We start from the raw sequence: 22875 nt of genomic DNA on the forward strand, positions 1-22875 counted from the left end.
AAATCTGAGCTTGCTCCCAGACTCGAGAGCAATCGCGAGCACCGCTAGTTAACATAAAAGTATGACTGAGTCATAAAATGTATCATGCCATTACGTCCACGTCACAATTTGGCCGAATTTGAACTTATAGGTTTCCATTCACGGGATATATATATATATATACTATTTTTTTAATTACTGGTAGAATCTTACGATTCACGATACGATTTTACGATTCACGATTCTACGACCCTCGATCGATTTTAGGTAGAATTGCGATTATGAAAACCTTGAATGGGCTCTTACCAACTTATATGATTCCAACTTTTCTGGGAACCGATAACGTCTCTTCCCAGCTGTCAAGAACAAGGGATGATGCAGGTTGAGTTGGACAAGGTTGCTCGGCAATGGCGGTACCGCCACGATCCCATTGTGTACTCCACGATGTTGGAGATTCTAAGCAAGACCAAGCTGTGCCAAGGTGCTCGGAGGGTTCTGAGGCTCATGGACCGGAGAGGAATTGAGCGTCCCCCGGAAGTTTTTCGATGTGTGATGTTGTCCTACAGCAGGGCAGGGAAGGTGAGGGATGCCCTGCGGATACTGACACTGATGCAGATGGCGGGAGTTGACCCCGATTTGTCTGTGTGTAACACTGTCATTAAGGTTTTGATAGAAAATGAGAGGCTTGAGAAGGCCTTCAAGTTTATGGAACGTATGCAGATAGTCGGCATGATGCCTGATGTCATTACATATAATGCTTGATTAAGGGGCTCTGTGATGTGCATCGGGTTCAAGATGGCTGTTGAGCTGATCGATATAATGCCAGCTAAAGATTGCTCCCGGATAAGATTAGCTACTACACGGTTTAGGATTTTCTCTGCAAGGACAAGAGGATACAGGAGGTGAAGGATATGATGGAGAAGATGGTGAGATATAGTAAGTTGGTAGTAGACCAGGTTACTTACAACCATCTTATCCACGTGCTTTCAAAACACGGCCACGGAGATGAGGCACTTGAGTTCTCAAGGGAGTCCGAGCGGATGGGGTTTCGCATCGATACAGTGCGCGCAAGTGCTATAGTTCATTCTTTCTGTAAGGTGGGAAAAATGGATAAGGCAAAAGAATTGGTGCAGGAGATGTTCACGAAAGGTTGCATCCCGGATGTGGTGACATATACTGCTGTGATCAATGGTTTCTGCAGAGTGGGGTAAAGTAGATCAAGCCCCAGAAGCTGCTCCAGCAGATGTACAGGCATGGTTTGAAGCCAAACACGGTTACATACACGGCGTTGTTAACTGGACTATGCGGAATGGAAACTCACTGGAGGCGAAGAAGATGATCGAGATGATCGACTGAGCGAGGAGAACTGGTGGGTCCCTAATGCCATAACATACGGCGCTGTGATGCATGGGCTACGCAGGGAAAATAAGCTGTCCGAGGCCTGTAATGTGGCTAGGGAGATGATGAAGAAGGGCTTTTTGCCAACGCCAGTTGATATCAATTTGTTTGCTTCAGTCGCTTTGTCATGAAGGTAGAGTGGATGAGGCCAAAAAGTTCATGGAGGAATGCCTGAACAAGGGCTGTGCTATTAATGTGGTAAATTCACGACAGTGATTCATGGATTCTGTCGGAGAGATAAACTGGAGGCTGCATTATCGTTGCTTGAGGACATGTATCTGAGCAACAAAACACCCGACGTATTCACATACACCACCTTAATTGACTCCTTGGCTAAGAAGGGTCGAATAGAAGAGGCGACTGAGCTTGCAGTAAACATGCTGAAGAGAGGTCTACTTCCCACTGCCGCCACGTACAGGACTGTTATACATCGTTACTGTGAGCTGGGAAGGGTTGAAGAGTTGCTGCTGTTGTTAGAGAAGATGCTTTTGCGGCAGAAGTGTCGGACAGCATACAATCAAGTTATCGAGAAGCTCTGCATTTTCGGGAACTTGGAGGCAGCTCAAAATTTGTTGGGGAAGGTCCTGAGGACAGCTTCTAAGGAAGATGCCAATACCTGTCATGTGCTGATGCAGAGTTATATGAGCGGAGGGTTTGCTCTGTCAGCATATATAGTGGCCTGCAGAATGTTCCGAAGAAATCTGATCCCGGATTCAAAGTTATGTGAGAGGCTGAGCAAGAGGCTTGCGACAGAGGGAAAGAAGGAGGAGGCTGATAAGCTCATGCTACTTTTTGTAGAGCGTGGATGCGCTGTAGCTCAGAGTTGAATTTGTGGTCTTTCGTATGTTGGGGAGAACTCCTTTTTGCAGGCAGAATACGCCCCATGGTCGATTGAAGGTACTGAGCCACTGTCACTTGAACTCACGTGTGATGAACCTCGAATCCGTCTCTGGACAGCCAGCTCATAACAAAATAGTAAAACGGCCTCACACAATGGAATTGGTTGACGGAACAACCCCAAGCTGTGTGAGGACGCATCTGACGAGGAGGCGAGCACCCTCTAAGGTGACCACCGTACGCGCTAGTGCACCATGCGGGGCAGGCAAATGGGAAACCGAACTGAGAACTCGAACCACTTGGCTGACTGACCCTTCATATTGGTTTAAGCAGGGTGGGGAATGACTGGAGCCAATCAGAAGTGCTCAGACGTCACACGAACCGCCAAAACTGTAATAGCATGTTTAAGAAACGGAAGATATTATGTCGAAATCACTTGTCGTGCTTGTATGCTGGATTTTGTTGTTTCTGCTATTTGATTAAATACGAGAAATACCTCAAAATTCGAAACTGAAACTGGATAGTACTAAGTAGAAAAGCAGGAAGATTTGAGGTCAGGCTTCTGCCATTGGATTCTCATTGCTTTTGCTTCGATGAATATAGGACTGCTCTATCCAGCTATATAACAAGGAATAAATTGTCAAACTACTCGGTGCATCGACTTAAAAAGGATAAATTACAATGTTGCTTATTCTTTTCGATGAAACATATGTTATTCTTGCAAAAAAAAAAAAAAGATGACAGAACACGAAGGGGCTGGTAAAGTGTTGCTCCGGGTTCAAATTACTTGGTTCCTGTAATGACGATGTGTGTCAGATCTATGAGGGCACGCCGCGATCCTCTCACGACTTTGCCATTGCTCTACCAGAAGATCAATTGATGCAGCTGCTCGGTCAGCATGCTCTTTCGCTAGCTCCTTTACCCTCTGTATTCCGTGGCTCTTCCAAAGGTACTGTAGGGCCTGCAATTCATTCAGAAAAGATCATCTAATTTTTTGTCGTCTGAAAAAGCTTCAGTTATGTATACAAAAATGGAATAAAGGATGATTCGGACACTTAAGAGATCTACATTTTTAGGATCTTCAAAGCCACAGTCGACAACCGGGGGCAGTTCAGGATATTCTTCCATGGCAAACAGTGATGGAGCAGTTACAATTCCCTGCATGACAGCATAAAGAAATTCCAAGTTATTACGGGTGCATTGCCATATAAGTTTCTCATAATTTTCCTAAAGCTAGCATTATTCCTGGAAAAAAAAAATCGTGAGATAGATACATTACGTGATGAATGTCGGATAAAGAGTCCTTCCCAAGTGAAGCAGATGTACCGGTGAAATCAAGAACATCATCTATCAATTGAAATGCCAATCCCTGTAGAATGTAGGATAATACGTTATGCATCATCAGTTCAGAACCATTAATGGGATAATGGAAAGACAGTCTTGTTTATATGTACATTCATGTACATGCCTACTAACTAGATTGCTGCCATAGTCATGGGCGAAATTTGCAGCTTCAGCTGTTTGATCAGCGAGGAGAGAGATAGCCTTGCAGCTGTTTGCAATCAATGATGCAGTCTTGTAATACGTCTTTTGCATATGATACTCCATCCTCCATTCATAGAAAAAAAACTGGCATCAAATTCTATGCTTGTAAAAACCCAGTTCGAATGTTCAGCCCGTAACACAATGCGAATTAAAGGCTTCAAGCGACACAACAGAGGCGGAAATAGAGCAAGATTTAAATGATTTGTAGCATGCCATCAGTATCACAGTTGATCATAGAATAAATCGCACACCTGCACCGTCGGTCAGCAGATGTAGTCATCTGCATGGTTTCACCTGTAACAAGATGCTCTATCGCAGTTGCCATCAATGTCACAACCTGCAGAATGAAAAATTAGTTATAAAACGGGGCTCCATGGACAGATAAATTCTCATGCGTTGAAATTATCATAGGTGAAACTAGTCTAACTTCTCCATCTAATACTGCTGACTGCATTAGGCATTGAAGAAAGCTCAATCATCTTGGGCTGCAAAGCAATTCGGACAGAAGTCCATTACACTCAAAGCATAACCAGTTTTTTCTAATATATCACGTGAACCTGCAACCTGCGATTTTTAAGCCGCTAGAAAAGTGAAGTATTTGGTAATGTGCAACAAGGAGATGGTAGCTCATCTTATTATGCGAACAAAAGAAACCATTCGAGAAGCATGAACATGTGCACCCCGACACGAGACCGTGCATCAATATCATGCGTAGTTTAAATCTTCAGATCCCATCATTGAATGTGCAATACCAAGGATGTGTACAAGGGCAGTTCTAAAAAAAAAAGGTACCTTGCTCCCCATTATATAATTTAATGAACCAATCTCATGTCTCGTATCTGCATCATCCAAGACATCATCGTGACAGTAAATAAAAAAATTTATTATTAAAAAATAATATATAAATATAGATGAAAAGTATATGAAGAATTTATTATTAAAAATCGATTATAAAAATGATTAGAAAAAAAGTATGTTAGAGAATTTATTAAAAAGATAAAAATGTAATGGTTGTCTGGTTGAATTAAGGAAAAAATAAAGTTGAGTTGAGTTGAGTAAGATTTAGGGTTCTAGCAACGTGAAATACGAACAAAGACAAGTACAAGGAGGACCATTGATAAAAAAATGTTAGCTAAAAAAAGCATACAAGAACTATGAGACCTGAGGGGCTTTATGTTGAAAAGATTAATCCAAACTACTCAACAACTTACATGAATCATCTCTGTGATCTCAGCTATGCATCGCTGTCTCCTGCACTATTGGGAGGCGGTTTCATGTATAGGTACGTTCAAAGCAGTCGACAGCAATCATAATACCTATAGCAGATGCAGATGAGGTCGAGGCCAAATACAAGGAAACAACAAACAAACATTGTCTATTAGACGGTAGCTACCGAAAACTATTTATAGGTGGGTTAATGTGGGATGGAATCTCTTCCCTTTCCACACTGACTTTGTAGAGATATTCAGCAGCAGAGGCAAGTTCAGGAACCTAACAAATCGACCCGATATCAGATAGCTGCATTCAACTTCTCATTTAACGGGGAAAAGAGAAAGGAAAAAAGTCATGTCATATCTCAGCAACTGCCATTGCCCGCAACCTATTAGCAACAATTGATAACTCATCAGCAACAAGTGAGGAAGGATTGAGTTGTTCCTGAAAACACAGAAAAGAAAAATGTTGATGTTACAGATTGCAGTAAATACACATCCAAACCGAAAAAGAGCATCCCTACGCATACCTCAACAATGGAACTGCTCTGATGATGAATCTGATGTCTAATACCGTACATGGTGGGCAAGCCCCAGCCCTGGGAGCCCAACTCCTACAATAATGTGCACGTTAAACCTCACAGTTGCAAAAGAAAACTCCAAGCATTACTGAGTCAAAGTTATATTTATAAACTCAAGCATTACATGATGAGCCGGTGGATATTCAAAACTATGAAGCTGAAGAGCTGTACTGCGGATTACATTCAGGGATGAATCATCGATGTGAGAGGCGCTGCTGTCGAGACTAGGGAGGAGGTCCCGGCAGGTGGCATGACGGTGACAGAGGAACAGTGAGCACGAATCACCAAATATCTTCCTCCGGAACCTCGAAGAAGCTCGAGAGAGTCCCCGGACGAATGGCATCTCTGGTTCAAAGAGAGAGACTGCAGAACATCAGGGAACTCCCTTTCTTGATTTCCGGTTATCAATTTATAATTTAATTTCTTTTTATCAAAGCGCCATGTGACTACGAAACTGCTAGCCATCGCATTGTCTCAAACTTAAGCCACCCCTAACTTTATTGGGACAGGCACACAGTTCGTTATGTACAGGAAGATTCTCTTTCTTTATTATTATTATTATTATTAAATTTCCAGTAATCGATGCCAAAATTTGAAATAGAAAACTACAAAGACATTATAGATATACATAAATGGTTTTATTTATCCACTTAAATGAATAATACACACTTAATATTTGCTCGATAATTAAGCTCCAAAAGACAAATGGCAAATGTTGTGAGCCGAAAGAGAGAAGTAATGAGTATGGAGCAGCATGTAGGTCTGTACATGCAGTACCGTCTCTATAGGTATGATCGACTTTCCACCTCGGCATTCTCTCGATAAGAGTGATCTAACTGCATCGACTAAGGAAGTAATACAAGGAGCCCCGTCATGTGAACCTACGATGAGTCTTTGAACCACCTCTACATCCATCTGGATTGAGTAAACTCCAGGCACGCATGCATCATGGTCCTAAGCATGGATGGCAATAAATCACAGCCTATACTTCCGAGAATTAGTTAGATCATATTAAGTAGATGATTCTACATCTAGTTATACGGACTACATTTGATGAATGCACCTGGCAAAATCGTTCCAGATGTAACACTTTGCAGTTAGAACAACACAATCGAAGTTTAGAAAAGTAGGTTAGAGCTGCGTATGATGATTCTATATTTCGGGAGATCTAAAGTACTACCATCAACTCTTTAATGTACTAATTACTAATGATCCAAACTTTCAATAACACGCAGCCATGCGGTAAGCACAGAGCGAACTATTCTTTCGCCTTTTACTATTGAATACCGTGTGCTCGCCGTATATAGTGGCATACGCCAATTTTTGGAGAGCTCTTCGTCTCTTGATGGAGGCTCCACTTTAAAAAAAAAAATTCAATAACCTCAAATCTTAAAAAATTAAGAGCCTCGCAGAAGGACCAATATTAAGACGTCATCATCTTTTCTTTCGTGTTTCCAAACCTTTTGTGGTGTGTATGTTTCATATATGTTCCCTCTTCTTTAACATGTTTGGATCCCGGGGAAGGCTCCGATTCTCACGTTGGTGCTCATGCAGGAGTACAGACTACTGAGCCCAACAATGAATGAACGGTACATGACTTGTACCAGATATCCTATTTAGAAGTGGACGAGCAAAAGGGAATGATGTACATTAATTGGAATCACATCAAATCTACACGAGAGAATTGAATGTGAAAGAATAATGGGCACTTCCTCTCTGGATCATCTCATCATAATATTATGTCGAGGGCGTCCCTTGTTTGATGAGCTCATGAAACTCTTCATTGGTGCTCTTGAGCATCACCGGCAGAGGCAGCCTCGCCCTGCTCTGCACGGCCTCCTCGTGCCTCGGCTTTATCCGCTTCTCCAGGCTGAATGCGAAGTACTGAGGGAAATCCTTCAGCTCCTTCAGCGTCCTCTGCATCTCCTCATGGAAGAACTCGAGCTTGGGCTTGAAGTTGTTCTCGATGCTGAACGTGAACAGCGCAGGGCACCTCAGGACCATATCCACTGCCTCGTCCCTCAAGAACCCGATGCTCTCCAAGTACTTGAGCTTCGGGATCAAGGTGTTCTCCACGCTGGACACCAGCAAGACAGGGTCCTGGTAGGCCAAGGCCTGCAATGGCCGGGATAGAGTCAGAAATTTCCATCATCATCGCGTCTTATGAGAAATTACTGGATGATATCAGACCGATGTGACATGTTACATATGAACCAAATCAATGATTATCAAACACATACACGAAAGTGTTAAATCATTCGCATCAAGGAAATTAGTAAGATAACATGCGTGCTTTCTCGATCAGGAAAACCCGAAAGCGCATTATGATTCGGGAACATTATCATAAACAAAGGTCACGCTTTCGATGCAATTTTTGCCAATTCATTGAACCGTGTTAATGATAAGACACAATGGCAGGGCAGGGCAGGGCAGCTCGGTCATTGCCTGCAAGTCCTTGAACCCAAGTCTCTGGAGGTAGAAGAGGGCGGGCTTGAGCTGGTCGGGGACGCTGGATACGAGCAGGCGGGGACACTTGTTGACGGCCCTCCGGAAGCCATGCTCGGGGACCTTGAGGTCCTGGGAGAGGAAGGCGAAGACAGGGGCGAGGTCGGAGCGGATGTCGGAGGTGAGGATGGGGGGCACATGCCGAAGATGCGGGCGAGGTCCTTCTGGTGGATGCCCTTGGACTGGAGGAAGGAGACGACGGAGTGTATGGAGGGAGAGAGAGGCGGAGTGGAGGGAGGGGTTGAGGGAGAGGCGCGGCCGGAGTCGACCCCCATGATTTCGAAGCAGAGGATCTTCTCCTTGAACTGAAGGGAGATGTTGGAGTGGGCAGGGAGTGAGTAGAGCGGGTGCTCCTGGAGGAGGCTGCTGCTCTGAGGTTTAATGGCTGGCTTCGTTGACAATTGAGAATTGGGATACGATGAAGAAGATGAAGATGAAGAGTAGCAGCAGAATGACGAGTGCAATGGCGATGCTCTCATGGTGTTTGGATGGATGGACTGAGCGGAGGAGAGTGATGAGGAAACTGAGACGATGGGCTCGTCAATTCTCGTTTCTCATCTGCTCATTTTGAGCTTCATTTATTGGTCAGAAGGGTTGCCACGTGGAAAACTGTCCGAGACCGATTGGCCAACGATTGATTGCACTGATTTTCTCCATCTTTCCTTTTTCTTGCCAACTAGAAGACATGCCAGGCCATATGCGCGGGCTAGTACTATTGCATTTTGAGTCCAATCATTTTTTTTTTCATTAAATATTTTCTAAATATGCAGATATGAAACATAATCGACTGATATCGTGAATAAAAAAAATACACTGATATGTAGGTACATATGCTGACTTATTTAAGAAATGTTAAGCAAGGAGAATCTTTTTTTATCATCTTAATTTATTATAATTTTATTTAAGGAGTTTGCGGTATACTTAGAAGTAAGTCTTTATATATAATACCTAATTCTAATTTGAACATTTCGATACCCATGCAATATAATTATAAAACATCATTTCACTCTCAAGTTAAAATTATAGTGCAATTCCTATTTGAAAAATGACTTCCACTCTCGACAAATTTAAAAAATGTGAAGCAAATGAAAAGTAAATGGCTTTAGTTTTTGAAAGGTTTCTCAAGCAAAAAGGATAAGAGAAGCAAGTAGCATCGGCTTCTAGGAAACGTCTCGAGCAAAATGTGAGAAAAGATTTTGCATCCTAATTCATTCGAAAATTGGTAATTTCAAGTGTTTATCCATATCATTCATCAAGTATGATTCTAATAACCCGGGACATAATAAATCCTTTAGTACAACAAACTAAAGAAAGTATGGACAGAAAAACGATTCAGTAAAATTACTTTGGATTAAAAGAACTCTCTAAGATGTATGAAGTCTTTACATGATCAGAGTCTAGATAAAGATCTCACAGGCTCTTCTATGAAGTCTCCTAATAGCTTACAGCAAATCAGTAAATTCCTTTAGGACATTACTCCACTTTCCTTTCTAAAGATAATAATGTATGAAAGACTCAAAGTGCAGTTAAATAGGTTTATTTATAACTTAGTCTTTTGAGCTTTTATTGCATGTCATTTCAGTTTCGAAAGCGAGATGTCACTATAATATTGCGTCACTTGTCATGTTGTTATTGGGGTCACACGAAGGGTTGCATAAGGAAAAAGCCTCTGTGTCATACGCGCCATTTCTCAACGCGTCGTCGCGGTTTTTAATATTGATTATAAATATGTCAAGTAATTCCTATGTTATTAATTTCACTAGATACTTATAATAATATTCACATGAATATTATGTTTGTTTAATAAACTCAACCATAACGAATGTATGAATTGATATCTTATATCTTATGCTATTATTAAAGAAAGAATCTGATATTGTAACCAATTTTTTCTATTTTTTATGTCGTTATAAACTCATTAATCAATTTATTCTCGTACTTTAAGGAATTTATTTTAAAAGAAATTCTCTTAATCAAGAACTCTTTGTTGTTGGTAACCACTTGTAATCGGAATTTTTTTTTTGCCGGAAAAGAAATGAGGCAATTGCAAGTTAACTTGCACCAAAAGAAAATTCTAATTACAAGTGGTTACCAACAACTTCCGATTACATTTATACAAGTGCCAAATTTAATAGACAATCTATTTATAAAACTCTTCAAATAAGAAAACTCTCGTATTTCCTTAATTAGATTTATCCTTGATATTTGATTTGATTTCAGAATGTGCTAGCACCCTTGCAACCACATTACAAGCCTCATCCGATAATTAATTCCTAATTAATTTCCTTAATTAGAATTACTTGTTTTCTCGACTTAAACATGTTCAATGTGTGTGACGAACTAGGTTCATCACCAAATGGCAATGGGATTATAATATCAACTTATGATACTATCAAAAACTCTTTTTGTAACAAAAAACATTATTTCCAAAATGTCATCGGCTTCCAAAGTTATAAGTGACGCCTAGCACCATATCATGACAATCCAAATGGTGACAAATGTATAATTAAAATATTCTAATGAACCTATGATCGTATATGTCATGCACTGAGTCCCTTCACTACAAGATCTCGATCTAGCTAGAGTTACGGTAAATGCCAAGCCCTTTAGCTGATCATATGGATTCTCTAATTTCATTTTTAGATTTGTAAAACTTAAACAGAAACCCTTTTCCATAAAAGTCCATCTACCCCGACTGAGGATTTCTCGATCCAGAATAAAACTCACATCCATAGAACTTTTTTCCCATTTACTCAAGTTAGTGAATCCCATCTTGATTGGACACTTACCTCCAAGTATAACGAACTAGAACCACTATCTGCTGAATACTCAGGCTAAGTACAAATACATTAGTAGTAACAAATTCTAATTACCCATACATGAGATAGCGTTCCATCTCAGGTCTAAGGACTATATGCACTAATACGATCTTAATAACATTCATTGACATTAGTAAATTACCGTATGAGAATTATTGAACATCACGTTTGACTACTTATACATAAGCATCCACATGTCCGTCCTAACAACAGTTGTCAGACAGCATGAGACTCACTATTCCATCTTCATTAGTATCTATATACTAATCATGGATACACATAGATGGACGATCTATCCAGAGAGATAATGCCAGATTAAGTCTCCTTAGATCGTGAAAAGTTTAAAGATATTCTTACCGAATTACTCCGCCACTCATATTCTTCACTTTTAAGAATGAAGCATTCAAAATACCTTAAGAATCTTATTCTAATAAACATAAACAATTAATGAATAATAGAATAAATTTCATTGCTATAAAAGGAATTACCCAAATACATAAACCGACTCTAGGACATATCATTAATAGTGGCATTGAGTAATGAGTACTATATATGATTCTGGTATTTGTTCTCATATTATAGAAGCTCTGGAGTACGCATTGGGGGGATAATGTATAAGATCTCGGTCTTGATATGTTCCAACCCAACATGCAGCTTGTGAACTGGGTCTTACGACACATTTTGATGATGTTCATGTTCCTGCCAAGGACTTGTTCTTGCTCGAGAAGATCCTCTCTGTGGAGGCTGTGAATTTCTTCTTATATTGCATCCGCCATATGGTAACCATATCGTTCAGTACATCACTTCCCGAGCAAGCAGGTGAGCTTGCTCTGCAAGGATGATACCGATGAAAGACTAAACATTCATGAAATAATGAAGTCTATCCATTCAAAAGCAGCGAAGTCACATCTCTATGTTCACTGTTGGGATAGAACGTGCGATGCGATCGAAGCAGTGGTAAATCGGTACCTCGAGAAAAATAGGTTATGACGATCATGTCTCAAGGAAAACGGCCCTAGAGCACAACTCACAACCTTCGGTGTGAAAAAACAAAATTATAACGAAGGAAATAAAATATTCTCCAAAATAAACTATTCCCTAAAAATTGTAAAAAAACGTTCGAATAACATAAGATTGCCTGTTTGAGGCCATAAACGATAAAATTCGGCCTAAATCTCATCTTTTCATGGCCAGAGGCTGGTTGGATATTGAAAGGATCTATAGATCTGGACGAGGAGTAAATGCAGAAGGAATCAGGGGAGCGCAACCACAGGACGACTTCTTGGAGAGGATGAAGAGGAGAAGCTGAGGAAGACCTCGCGAGATGAGCCTATACGGCATAATGTATAGTCTCATCTCAACCATCGATGTTATTAAGAATAATAAAAGCAACATGCTCGATCTCGCTATGACTAGAACAAGATGTAAATTCATATAATGGCCGACTGTAAGTGGTCCCAAAAGTAGTTACATTCTCCGCCTTTCCCTTTCAGCCAAGCATCCTCTAATTTCTCCTCTTCCAAAACAAATTTTCACTTCGGACCACGCCGCTTGTAATTTTCATTTGTTCAAACAATCGTTGCCTTCGATGTGAACGCTCGAAGTCTTACTGTAAGTTATGCCCCTCAAGCTAATTTCATTTACATATCATTCAGTGCAAGCCGCCAGTCGCTCACCTCGCTCTCTTATCTCGCCTTGCCATCCTCTCAGTTTTATCTTTTTTTTTTTTTCCTTCCATTTGATTGATCCAGCAATATATGCCACACCGTTTGATTTAGACAGACCATAGTTATTCAATTGCATAAGAAAAACCAGACCTAACGTGCAGAAAATTTTCAACACCGAGGAAGATTATTGTCGCTGGACGAATTTTTGGCCTCAACGAATGTGAATGTTCTTGCTGGAGATATAATATATAAAATCAATGGGAGTCACAGTTGCAAGAGTCAGATCGATGGGCAAAGAAGAGATATAATATGTAGCATCGTGGGTCTTTTATTTCCCCTCTTTTGTCCGTTCCCGCATAGTATTCCTACATTTTAGAAGGAGAGAAACTGTTTTTTGTTTTCAATTATTGATAAAGAAGCAGTAGGGCACCCGATATTTTCTTAGTAGGGTCCCTTGGAGTAGTCGAATCGAATAAAAAGTAATATTTCACCCAAAAAAAAAGCAATTAGAACCCCTTTAGAAAAGATATGTCTTTTACGCAAGTGTTTCTTGGATAAATAAGTTGCCAGTACATAAAAAATTGAAAGCATTTTGAAAGTTTAATGATGTTTTTCAAAGGATATATGTGGATTAGAGTAAAAATACATGCTTGTTTTCATGTAAAGGATGTATCTCTTTGCGTGAATATGTTGTCATACTAAAAGATGTGTTCTTAACTGTTTCCTTTGATTTGCTTCTTGCTTCGCTCTCTTGTGCTTTTAATTGATTGTAATTTGCTAAATTATTTGTAGATTCTAACAAAAAAAAATTTTAATTAATGGCTCTAATAGTGCAATTACCTTTGAGAACTCTTTCCTATTTAAGTTCATTCGTACTGTAGATAACAATAATTGCTTTTTTAGAATTGCTTATGCAGGTGTTTTTGTTCCGCTTGATAGAACTAATTGTTAATTTATGTTTCTGTACGACTATACTCCCTCGAATCCTTTAATTTCTGTACATTCTTTATCATTGATCGTTCTTTTATATGTGGAATTTTGGTAATTTGCATAGTCGGAGGAAGTCCCAATTTTGAACAATTAATACATGAAGTTCACCTTTTCTTATCAATATGTTATAGGTTTATGCGGATTGACTTCCAAGTTTTGAGTTGGATTCCCGTCTTTCATGGTTCACTGCCTTTACCTCTCGTTTATCTTCTATCCTTCAAGGGCCATGAGTCTTCCCTTCAGACGAAAAAAGCAAGAGCAAATCCAAGTCGTCATTCATACTTTTGAATTCTATTATTGGTTTTGGATATAAAAAGAAGTGCATAGGTCTTTTTCATTTTATTAGGTAAAATACATAAATCATTATCTTGTTTTAATACAAGCTATATTATTATGTTAACATTTTTTGATGAAAAAAAGGAACTAGTTGCATGTGTCTCTACTAGTTCAATTGCTTAAGCAATTTCATACGCATAATTCAGGAAAAAATTATTATCATTAACAATTTTTTATTACATAAATCATTATCTAGAGTTTTCTGGTAATTTTCTCAATTACTCAAGCAATTTCATACGAATAATTCTAAAAAAATCAGATTCAACGCGAAAAATCCGAAATCAATATACAATGTCTCAAATAGCAATTTGATGTTACAGAAAAAATTTCAAGATTTTTTGAGCTCGTAACTATTTATTACGAATTTATCACGCTTAAAAGTGATGATAATCATATTTAAATACTGAACAACTTCAAAAAAAACTCCAGAAAATTTATCCTTTGATCCCTACACTTTTCCAAATTATCAGAAAAAATTTGGGCTCAGAAACACATCGCGTTACTCTGATTGTGCGCGCAAATTATCAAGATAAAAAATATTTTTATTTCCGACACTCTCACGTAAATACTGTCATTTTACAGGTATCCAAAAATTCTGAAAAAATATTAAAAATTAGAAATTAAATTTGAAACCCAAAGGCGAAAATAGAGCGGCCAACAGAGGCCGAAGATGCTCGCATGTGCCCACACGCTCCACCGTGCGCGTGCCACAAGGAGCATGCTTCCTTTTTTTATTTTCCGCCCAGCGAGTCGGCGAGTGTACCTCACACACCACCTTCCCGGACGCCAACCGAGCCTGCTTCTCTCTGCCAGCCTCAGCCTGGCAAATGGAGTCCATTTCTGGAAGAACGAACACAAAAGCTACAGGGATGGATTCCCACTACATAATCGATCTGGAAACAGCACGATTCGCAGCACAGAAACCTCGTTCTCGCACAATCTCTAGCGGGGGCACAACCACATATTTCACTTGCTCTCTCCCTCGGGCACTCTGTCCATATACACGCACATGCATGTACTGCCCCAAAAGCTCTCACTGTGCAGTCTCTCATTTTCTCCGCCCAGTGCATATCTAATGCACCCCAATCTTTTTTTTTTTTTTACTCGGTTTATACACCCCCAAGCTGATGCGAAATACCTACGCATGTGGAGCAACACATTAAGCAGCTCTTACAATCTGCATTATATCGTCATTAATCTCAAGTTAACGACCGAAATAAATGGCAGGGCTTACATATTTAATTATTCTGTAACCACCACTCCGACTAGTTATTACTTTATACTCATCAGGAGGGTAATACGGAGTATTGCGGGTCGATGCATTCAATATTGAAAGACAGTCGGGCTCGAATTCGAATAGGGTTCTGATTTTCGAGTCGGGCTCCTCGTGGGAAGACCAAATGTCCTTCATGCTCCTCCACCGAGAAGGCTTGGGAGAGAGTTCTGTCTGCTGTTGGTCAAACTAGAGCTATTGGTGATTGGCGAGAAGAGTTTCAATGGGGCTGTGTTACTCTATGAGTAGTCCTCTTGACGCTTGCCTGGCAGGCCCACCTCTATCATATCTCGGAAAGCTAGGAATGAAAAGATCCATTCTGGGGTTGATTGCTCTGAAGAACGAATATGGAGTTTCACTAGAAATGCTGTGCAGGGACGATTGCCGGGAGCAGCGCATATAACGAAAGAAGCGCTCCCTTCCGGACAAAAAAAAAAAAACAAACAAAGAAAGCTGGAAAAACGGAAGCGGGACAGTTGCGGGGAGGGGCAAAATAAATATAATCTGACCGCAAAATGAACATAATCAATTAAAATTAAAGTGCAATATATTATGTTAGATTTTGGGAATTCCGAATAGGTCCCGGCCAGAACCAGATAAGCTCCCGGAAAAACAGGTTGCAAAAAGCCTTTCGAAGACTTGGGTGTTAAATGATTAGTTTTCTTCTTTCTCTGTTTGGCCTTATCCTGTATTCACTTTTTGGGTCTCACTGTATAGACCAGCGTGTCCTTTTACTTTTGGTGCTTTTTGTGCTTTGATTGAGTGGGCATCTTCTTAAGTCACTTTCTCCAATCGTTCTGGGGCTATTTTTGTAAACTTCATTATTCGTTTGGATTCAAAAAAAATTTTAAAATTTATTTTAATTTAATTTTATTCACAATAAATAAATAATTCATATAAATTAAAAATTAAAAAGTAAACTATATATTATAATTTTTTTTCAAAATTAAATAACATAACTCATACAAAGTTAAAAAGTGAACCCCATACATAGCCATTTATACTACTCTTTTTCAAAATCAAAATAAATATTACTTTCAAATCAAACACAACTTATATTTATTGGTAAAGTATAATAAATAGCGCCCTGTTTGTCAACGAGAATTAGTTCAAACGGTTCGGTGAAAAATAAAATTTCGAGTTCGAGATCTTGCGAATGTATGTAAAAAAATATATTCTAGAAGAGTTTTACTAATTAGTGAACTAATCCGGCTAGACTAGATTAGCTTAACTGGATTTTTGAAAACCATGCTTTACGCTTCACAAAAAAAAAAAAAAAGCTCCCTCTCTGAGTAAATATAAAACAGAGAGATTACGTGGCCCCGTAAAGATTTGGGATTAATTATTAATGAAATGTATGTATTATTGCATAGCTTTGTCGTCGGGTGGGGGGGGAATATGATACAATAAGCATTTTCTTCAACCAATCTCTCTACTCTCCACGGTACACAGTACATAAAAGAATCAAACACTCCCTGCTGGCCCTTCTCCTCCACCAAGAAGTCTTGGGAGAGAGTTCTGTCAGCCATTGGTCAAACTAGAGCTATTGGTGATTGGCGAGAAGAGTTTGAATGGTCAATGTACCAGCTAGATTTGAGATTAATTATAAGTGAAATGTATGCATTATTGCATAGCTTTGTCGTGGAATATGATGTGTTAGGCATTTCTTTTCTTCTCCCATCAGCTAGTACATGAGAGAATCACACACTCCCTGCTTGCCTTTCTCCTCCCACCAGCTAGTTTCCATTGGTTGCAAAGCTAAGCTTTCCTTGCTCCATTTCCTCTCTGGTTTCCTAACTTCTTTTTCATTTCTGCTAGCCCTTCAGTTTGTCTCTTCCTAGCTAGCTAGTTGTTAATTTGCTCATCCCCTTGTTCATTTCTTGCAGCACCACCAAAAAAAAAAAAAAAAGAAGTTGCTTATCCCCTTTTCTAGTTAGCATTCTGAACTTGTTTTGCTAAACCCAGAAAAAGAAAAAAAAAAAAAAAGACGCATGGCTACTGATTTTCTCTTGAATCTGGCATCCGGGGTCATTGGGTACACAGTCGGCCCGATTGCTCGTCAAGTCGGATATGCATTGCTGTCTGAGAGCTACATGAACGACCTGCAAGATAAAGCTCACCGGATCGGTGATACTGAACAAGAGATCCAACATAACATTGAAGAGGCTCGCACGACCGAGGCGGGGAACTTGGTCGAGCGCAAGGTCTTGAGGTGGTCCGCAACAGCAGCCGAGCTCAAGCGGGAGGCGGAGAAGCTGATTGAACGGAAGGAAGAAGAAAGCTGCTGGTTGCTGTGGGTGTGTTGCCAATCCGATGACCCGCTACAAGTTCGGTCGGAAGGCAAAGCGCACGGCGCTTGCCATTCAAGATCATTGCAACTGATGCGAGCAGCTTCGGAAGAATTACTTACCGCCCCTCACAGCAAGGTACGTACGTGGTATTACTATATCTTTTTCTTTTTTTTTCCCTTGGAAATTACTAATTTTTTTCTCGGTGGATGAGAAATAAACTTTCAATATATTCAGTTCAGGAAATTACCATAATTTGTACAAACTTTATTACAAAAAATATATATAATACTTTGATATAAACTTAAAATATTGTAACAACCCTGTATAATTTTCTTGTAATAGTCAACTATATTCTGTCAATTTCGGACTAATAATAGCAATTTCGGATTAATTTCCGTCAACTATATTAATTTTTGTTGAGATCAACACCTTTGATTATCGCGCCATTCACTCTCCACTTTACCCTTAAATAAATCTCGAATAACGCATTCTTGAGTTGGCCATAACTAAGGTTAGTTCAGTCTCAAACAAAACCAACAGTGTCACAATGTTCGTGATAAACCTGCTTTTGGAACTCTCAGCTAGCAAACTTGTTGAGTTTCATTTATACCAATAAGGTTGACAAAGCTTTGCTAGTGGTAGTATTTAAAGTTTTGGATATTTATTTTTTAGAGCTTTTATTAGTATTTTGAAAAAAAATTTTCCTGATTTTTATTGTATCTTTTTTATGTTATTTTTTCTCAAAAATCAGAAAACAGGGGGGGGGGGGGGTGGGTGGGGGGTGGAATGGATTTGGATTTGGACAAAAAATTATGTATTTTTATGATAAAAAAATGAGAGATTTGAGAAAATAGGCAAAATTCATTATTATTGCTGCAATTATTCGTAAATTCTGCAATTTTTTTGTCTGATTAATGAGGTGACATTGCCTTGTATTACTACTAATTGTTTGCCCGTGCTTTGCATGGGTTGATTAAATAAAATTTGTTTTAAAGGAACAAATATTGAAAATTAATTTATATTTTTACATTTTCGATATAAATGGATGGAAAAATCTGATTATATGTCCATCAGAATATATATATTTAGCTAAAGATATTTAAAATTCAAGTATTATATAACATTCTCTAGATTTTACTACTTGGTATCCCTTTATTTATATAATGCTGCGACATGATATACATTGAAAGGCTATGTGTGTGTCTATATATATATATATATATATATTTAAAACTTACCTAAAATGCAATTGCATAATTATAAATAGAAGGAAGATAAATAAATCATATTCCTCTTATTTTATAAAGATGGGTGATGGGTTTTCTTATCAAAATTTCAAGAAAGTTAAGAATTAATTAGAAGTACAAATTGTTAAAAATATTCAGATTATAAATAACTTAAATTACATAAGCTACATTATAGCTAAGATAACTAGAAATAATCTATCATTAATTAGTATCTAAAAGTCCATACCATTATAGCTAAAGATGAATAGAAATAATCTAGTCAAATGAATCTATAAATGAAATACACAGAAGAATAAATGCACGTAAAAGCAAAGTAAAAGCAGAAAGAAAAAAAATCTGGAATGAGAAAGTAACACATACCATTATAGCGGAAAATAAAGTATGGAAGATGAAGTATGGGGAAATATTTTATTTCGGTATCATAAAAAGTCAAATAGATAAAAAAAGATATAACTTTTAAAATGTATTATTATAAATAAATATACAATACTTCTTTACTAACAATGACTAAAAATAATGAATAAATATTTTTAATTATTTTATAGTTTAATGCATGTATTTTACTTATTTTTCTTATAAATAATATTTGAACCCTAAATTTTCTTTATGCATTTACATCTATGGCCCTATATAATCTTGATATTTATCTTTTAATCCCTATTTATTGCAGGGATACATTTGTGGCCGCCCATCATCTCTCTCTCTCTGTTTTTTTTTTTTGCTTCCAAGTTTTTCTAATGAGCTTTTATTTGCCATTATTATCACTTGATTTTTAAAAAATTGATATATAAACATGAAATTAGATAATCGGTTGAAGTTTTAGTTACTCTTTACTCCTTCAAATATTTATTTTATTTAAACCTGTATTACAATATGAAGTTTTAATATATTATTTTTGTGCGTAGCGCTGTCCCGTGCCTAATCTGTAGTGTATGGTAATTGGCCCCACCAACTATGTTTGAAAAGTCAAAAACTTTCTTATATTTTCAAATTGGCCTCAACCTCACTTTTTTCTCCATTTCTTCCCCTCTCCCATTATCCCGCTCCTTGCCAGCAGACGGTTTGTCCATGGTAAATTGGTCCCATTTCTCTCTGAGGTCACCTCACGCTTCATCCCCCACCCTGCCGGCCAGGGAGGAGGGAGGTAGGGCTGTTCAAAAAGAATCAAGAACCGATCCAAACTGAAGAACCGATCCAAACCGAACCATTCGAACTAGTTCATTTTCAGTTCCGTTAGGTAGGGCATGAACAGTTCAGTTAGTTATGGACCCATCTCTAGCTGGTTAACTATGGTTAACCAAATTGAACAATTTAAGTTTTAAAAAAAATCTCCTCTTTGACTCACGCTCGAATTTAGGGCTATTAAAGCCGAGCCGATCAAAATGATTCGATTCTTTGGATGTCAAATGGTTAGATTTAGTTACTTGAGTATCGGTCCGAACCGAACCACTTTTACGGTTCAGAAATGGTCCGATCCGCACCATGAACACCCCTACCAAATAGGGAGGTGGGAGGCTGACGAAAGCTTGAGGATGGGTCAAATTCGGAAATGTGAAATAATTTTGAACTTTTTTGAAATAGCCGGTGGAAAAATTGTTGCAGTTTACATGTTGCAGTTTTTTACCTCATCATGGACGTAATGGAAAAATTGACCTAATTGATTGACGTGATGGATGGAGATAAAATTATAAATTGATGGTTTCTCAGTTTAAAAGAGAACTTTATGATATCTTTGTGAATAACTAACCCGTTTAGATAGTGGAAGATGGAAGGAAAGGGAGGAGGGGAGATATTGTATGTGAATTTTTGAAAATTTCCGACAAGATTTCCTACTCTCCCCTCCTCTCCATTTCCCTCGTGCCTAAACAAAACATCAAAGTTTTAGATTTTTTTTTTATGTATAATTACCCATGAACTATATTATGAATTGAATTGGGTCAGAAAATAACATATCTAGTTTTCTAATTTCCAGAAGGCATTACCCCCGCATCGTCCTCTCAAAGCATCGTTCATCTCCAGTCAAGGGATTCAATGTTACAGGAGATCATGCAAGCTTTGGCGGATGATACTGTGAGCAGGATTGGCGTGCATGGTGTGGGTGGGGTCGGCAAGACCACCCTGTTGTCTCAAGTTGAAAAACAAGCCAGGGCATCGAAGGAATACGTCGAAGTTGTGGCAGCACTTGTGTCGCAAAACCCGGAACTGAAGAAAATCCAGGGGAAGATCCATGAGACAATTGAAAGGGTCCGGATAAAAGCGCAGCAGGAGAATGATAAGAAAAATGACAAAGAGCAAGAGCCCAAAACGATGAGGGTGGTCATAATTCTAGACGATCTCTGGAAGAAACTTGACTTGGAGGAGATAGGAATTAAGGAGATGAAAGATGACATTAAAGTCAAGTTAGTAATGACTTCTAGATATCGTCACGTGCTTGCTGATGAAATGCACTGTCGGCAGGTTTTCCATCTCGAGAAACTGAAGAATGAAGAAGCCTTGAAACTGTTCGCAAACACAGCGGGCAACAAACTTAGTGACCCCCTCTTCAAGCACACAGCAGAGGAGCTAGCCAAGAAATGTGAAGGCTTGCCTCTTCTGATCGATGCGCTGGCAAAAGTGTTGCAGAATAGTGATTCGCCAAAAGACTGGGAGGATGCATTAGAACAGCTCAAAAATTCTGACAGCGTACACAAAGCCCTGGAGCTGAGTTTCAGGCATTTAGTCGACAGCCAGGTCAAGTTGCTGTCCATAATCTCAGGTGTTGATGTAAGAGAAGGCATTTCGGATGAAGCTTTGCTGAGGTATGGTGTCGGCTTAGGCCTATTGGCAGGCAGCACCCACACCATGGAAGCAGCTAGAGGTAGAATGCGAGAGAGTCTCGATGGTCTTCGAGCTACTTCATTGCTGCTTGATTGTGGTGATAACTGTGTCAAGGTTCATGATGTGGTTCGGGAAGCCGTCGTTAGCATTGCTGCCCGAAATCAATATGCTTTGGTGTTGAAGAACAAAAAGATCTGGAAGAGTCGGACGTCAAGCTATGTGAAAGCAAGGAGATCTTCCTTCCTTATCCTGATATCCGGGAGTTGCCCTGTATATGGGAATGTTCAGAATTGGAGATACTTGTCCTGTTTGCACAAGAAGACCGTCTCCTGCAGGTCCCATATTTGTTCTTCACAATAATGCCAAAACTTAAGGTCTTGCATTTCGCCCGTGCATGTTTCAAGCCCTTACCATCATCAATCCGACACCTGAAAAACTTGCAAACGTTATGTCTTGAATACTGTGATCTGGAGGATGTCAGATTTGTCAGGGAGCTTAAAAACCTCCAAGTGCTCAGCTTCATGGGGTCTATATCACTCAACTGCCAAAAGAAGTTGGGGAACTCGCAGCTCTGAGATCGTTAGACTTGAGCCACTGCTCGAGACTTGAAGTGATTGACCGGGCTCACTGGAGGGGCTGGTTCAACTGGAAGAACTATATCTGGAAAAGTCCTTTGTTCAGTGGCACATAAAGGTAGATGAAAAGCAATGTAACGCCAGCATTTCCGAGTTGAACAAGATGTATCGTCTGAGCAACCTAGACATACTCATTCCTGACGTCGACATGCTCCGTGAAGACCTGCAATTTTTCTGGAAACTAGATAAATATAGAGTGCTCATTGGCGATAAGTGGAAGTGGTCTGAGATATGTAAAGGGCAGCGCACGCTAATGGTCACGTTGAAAGGCAATGATATCCTCTCTGAAGAGTGGCTCCAGCTGACTTTGCGGAGGACTGAAGATCTTCATCTGCATGGATCAGATGGAACCAAGAGAAGCATCCATGGGTGTGTAGAGAAGGCTTCAAGGAATTGAAGCATCTTCACGTGGAGCGCAGTCCCTCCACTCATTACCTTGTCCGCTCAACCAAATGTGCTGCTGAGAGTGCATTTATCGTTCTGGAGTCTCTCTTTCTGGAGAATTTATCCATTTGGAGAAGATATGCCATGGCCTGCCTGCAAAGGTTCTTTTGAGAGACTAAAAATTGTGAGAGTCCATGGCTGTCAAAAGCTGAAGAATCTTTTCAGTCTTGCCTTGCTGAGAGACCTTAGAAACCTCGAAGAGATCGAAGTGATTGACTGCGGCATGATGCAGGAAATTGTTGTATCTGAAAGTACGCTAGATGATAGAAAAGACAAAGTCGCCAAGGGCTGTCTAGCAAG

General features: G+C 39.3%; 2 protein-coding genes, 1 non-coding gene and 2 pseudogenes across 9 annotated transcripts; 3 read left to right on the forward strand and 2 right to left on the reverse strand.

Annotated features, from left to right (window-relative positions):
• The first annotated feature begins 308 nt into the window (after nucleotides 1–308).
• Nucleotides 309–2390, forward strand: LOC116208187 (annotated as a pseudogene).
• Nucleotides 2391–2761: 371 nt separating this feature from the next.
• LOC116208264 (solanesyl-diphosphate synthase 1, mitochondrial-like) lies at nucleotides 2762–6014 on the reverse strand. Of its 7 annotated transcripts, none has more exons than XM_031541625.1 (10): nucleotides 5733–6014; nucleotides 5501–5584; nucleotides 5153–5415; nucleotides 4971–5075; nucleotides 4552–4598; nucleotides 4011–4096; nucleotides 3691–3823; nucleotides 3494–3583; nucleotides 3274–3372; nucleotides 2762–3175 (listed from the first exon to the last, which is right to left on the reverse strand). In XM_031541625.1, the coding sequence occupies exons 5-10, from the start codon at nucleotides 4561–4563 to the stop codon at nucleotides 2993–2995; spliced, it is 603 nt and encodes a 200-aa protein (XP_031397485.1). In that variant the 5' UTR covers nucleotides 4564–4598; nucleotides 4971–5075; nucleotides 5153–5415; nucleotides 5501–5584; nucleotides 5733–6014; the 3' UTR covers nucleotides 2762–2992. The 7 variants fall into 7 exon arrangements, with proteins under 7 accessions (XP_031397485.1, XP_031397472.1, XP_031397513.1 ...); XM_031541612.1 differs by having other exon boundaries at nucleotides 5676–6014; XM_031541653.1 differs by having other exon boundaries at nucleotides 3283–3372; nucleotides 5676–5998.
• Nucleotides 6015–6784: 770 nt separating this feature from the next.
• On the forward strand, nucleotides 6785–6905 carry LOC116193363. The gene has a single exon (XR_004154272.1). It is a non-coding gene; the product is annotated as a U5 spliceosomal RNA (small nuclear RNA).
• A 213-nt stretch (nucleotides 6906–7118) lies between these two features.
• LOC116208236 lies at nucleotides 7119–8614 on the reverse strand (annotated as a pseudogene).
• An 8518-nt stretch (nucleotides 8615–17132) lies between these two features.
• Nucleotides 17133–22021, forward strand: LOC116207761 (probable disease resistance protein At1g61300). Its single transcript, XM_031540851.1, has 3 exons — nucleotides 17133–17428; nucleotides 17470–17567; nucleotides 20652–22021. Exons 1-3 carry the CDS (start codon nucleotides 17133–17135, stop codon nucleotides 21854–21856), a joined length of 1599 nt encoding a protein of 532 aa, XP_031396711.1. The 3' UTR covers nucleotides 21857–22021.
• Nucleotides 22022–22875: the final 854 nt, after the last annotated feature.

This window comes from Punica granatum, chromosome 1, assembly GCF_007655135.1.
Source record: "Punica granatum isolate Tunisia-2019 chromosome 1, ASM765513v2, whole genome shotgun sequence".
In the NCBI taxonomy this organism is placed as follows: domain Eukaryota; kingdom Viridiplantae; phylum Streptophyta; class Magnoliopsida; order Myrtales; family Lythraceae; genus Punica; species Punica granatum.

Bases quoted from the DNA above. Each gene is read 5' to 3' on its own strand.
- LOC116207761 (XM_031540851.1), top strand. From the start codon at position 17,133: ATGGCTACTGATTTTCTCTTGAATCTGGCATCCGGGGTCATTGGGTAC. The intron at 17,429-17,469 runs GTTGCTGTGGGT...ACCCGCTACAAG, and splicing joins AAGGAAGAAGAAAGCTGCTG to TTCGGTCGGAAGGCAAAGCG. The intron at 17,568-20,651 runs GTACGTACGTGG...TCTAATTTCCAG, and splicing joins TTACCGCCCCTCACAGCAAG to AAGGCATTACCCCCGCATCG.
- LOC116208264 (XM_031541625.1), bottom strand. The intron at 3,824-4,010 runs GTGTGCGATTTA...CTATGAATGGAG, and splicing joins TCTGCTGACCGACGGTGCAG to GATGGAGTATCATATGCAAA. The intron at 3,373-3,493 runs GTAATGTATCTA...GCTGTCATGCAG, and splicing joins CTTTATCCGACATTCATCAC to GGAATTGTAACTGCTCCATC.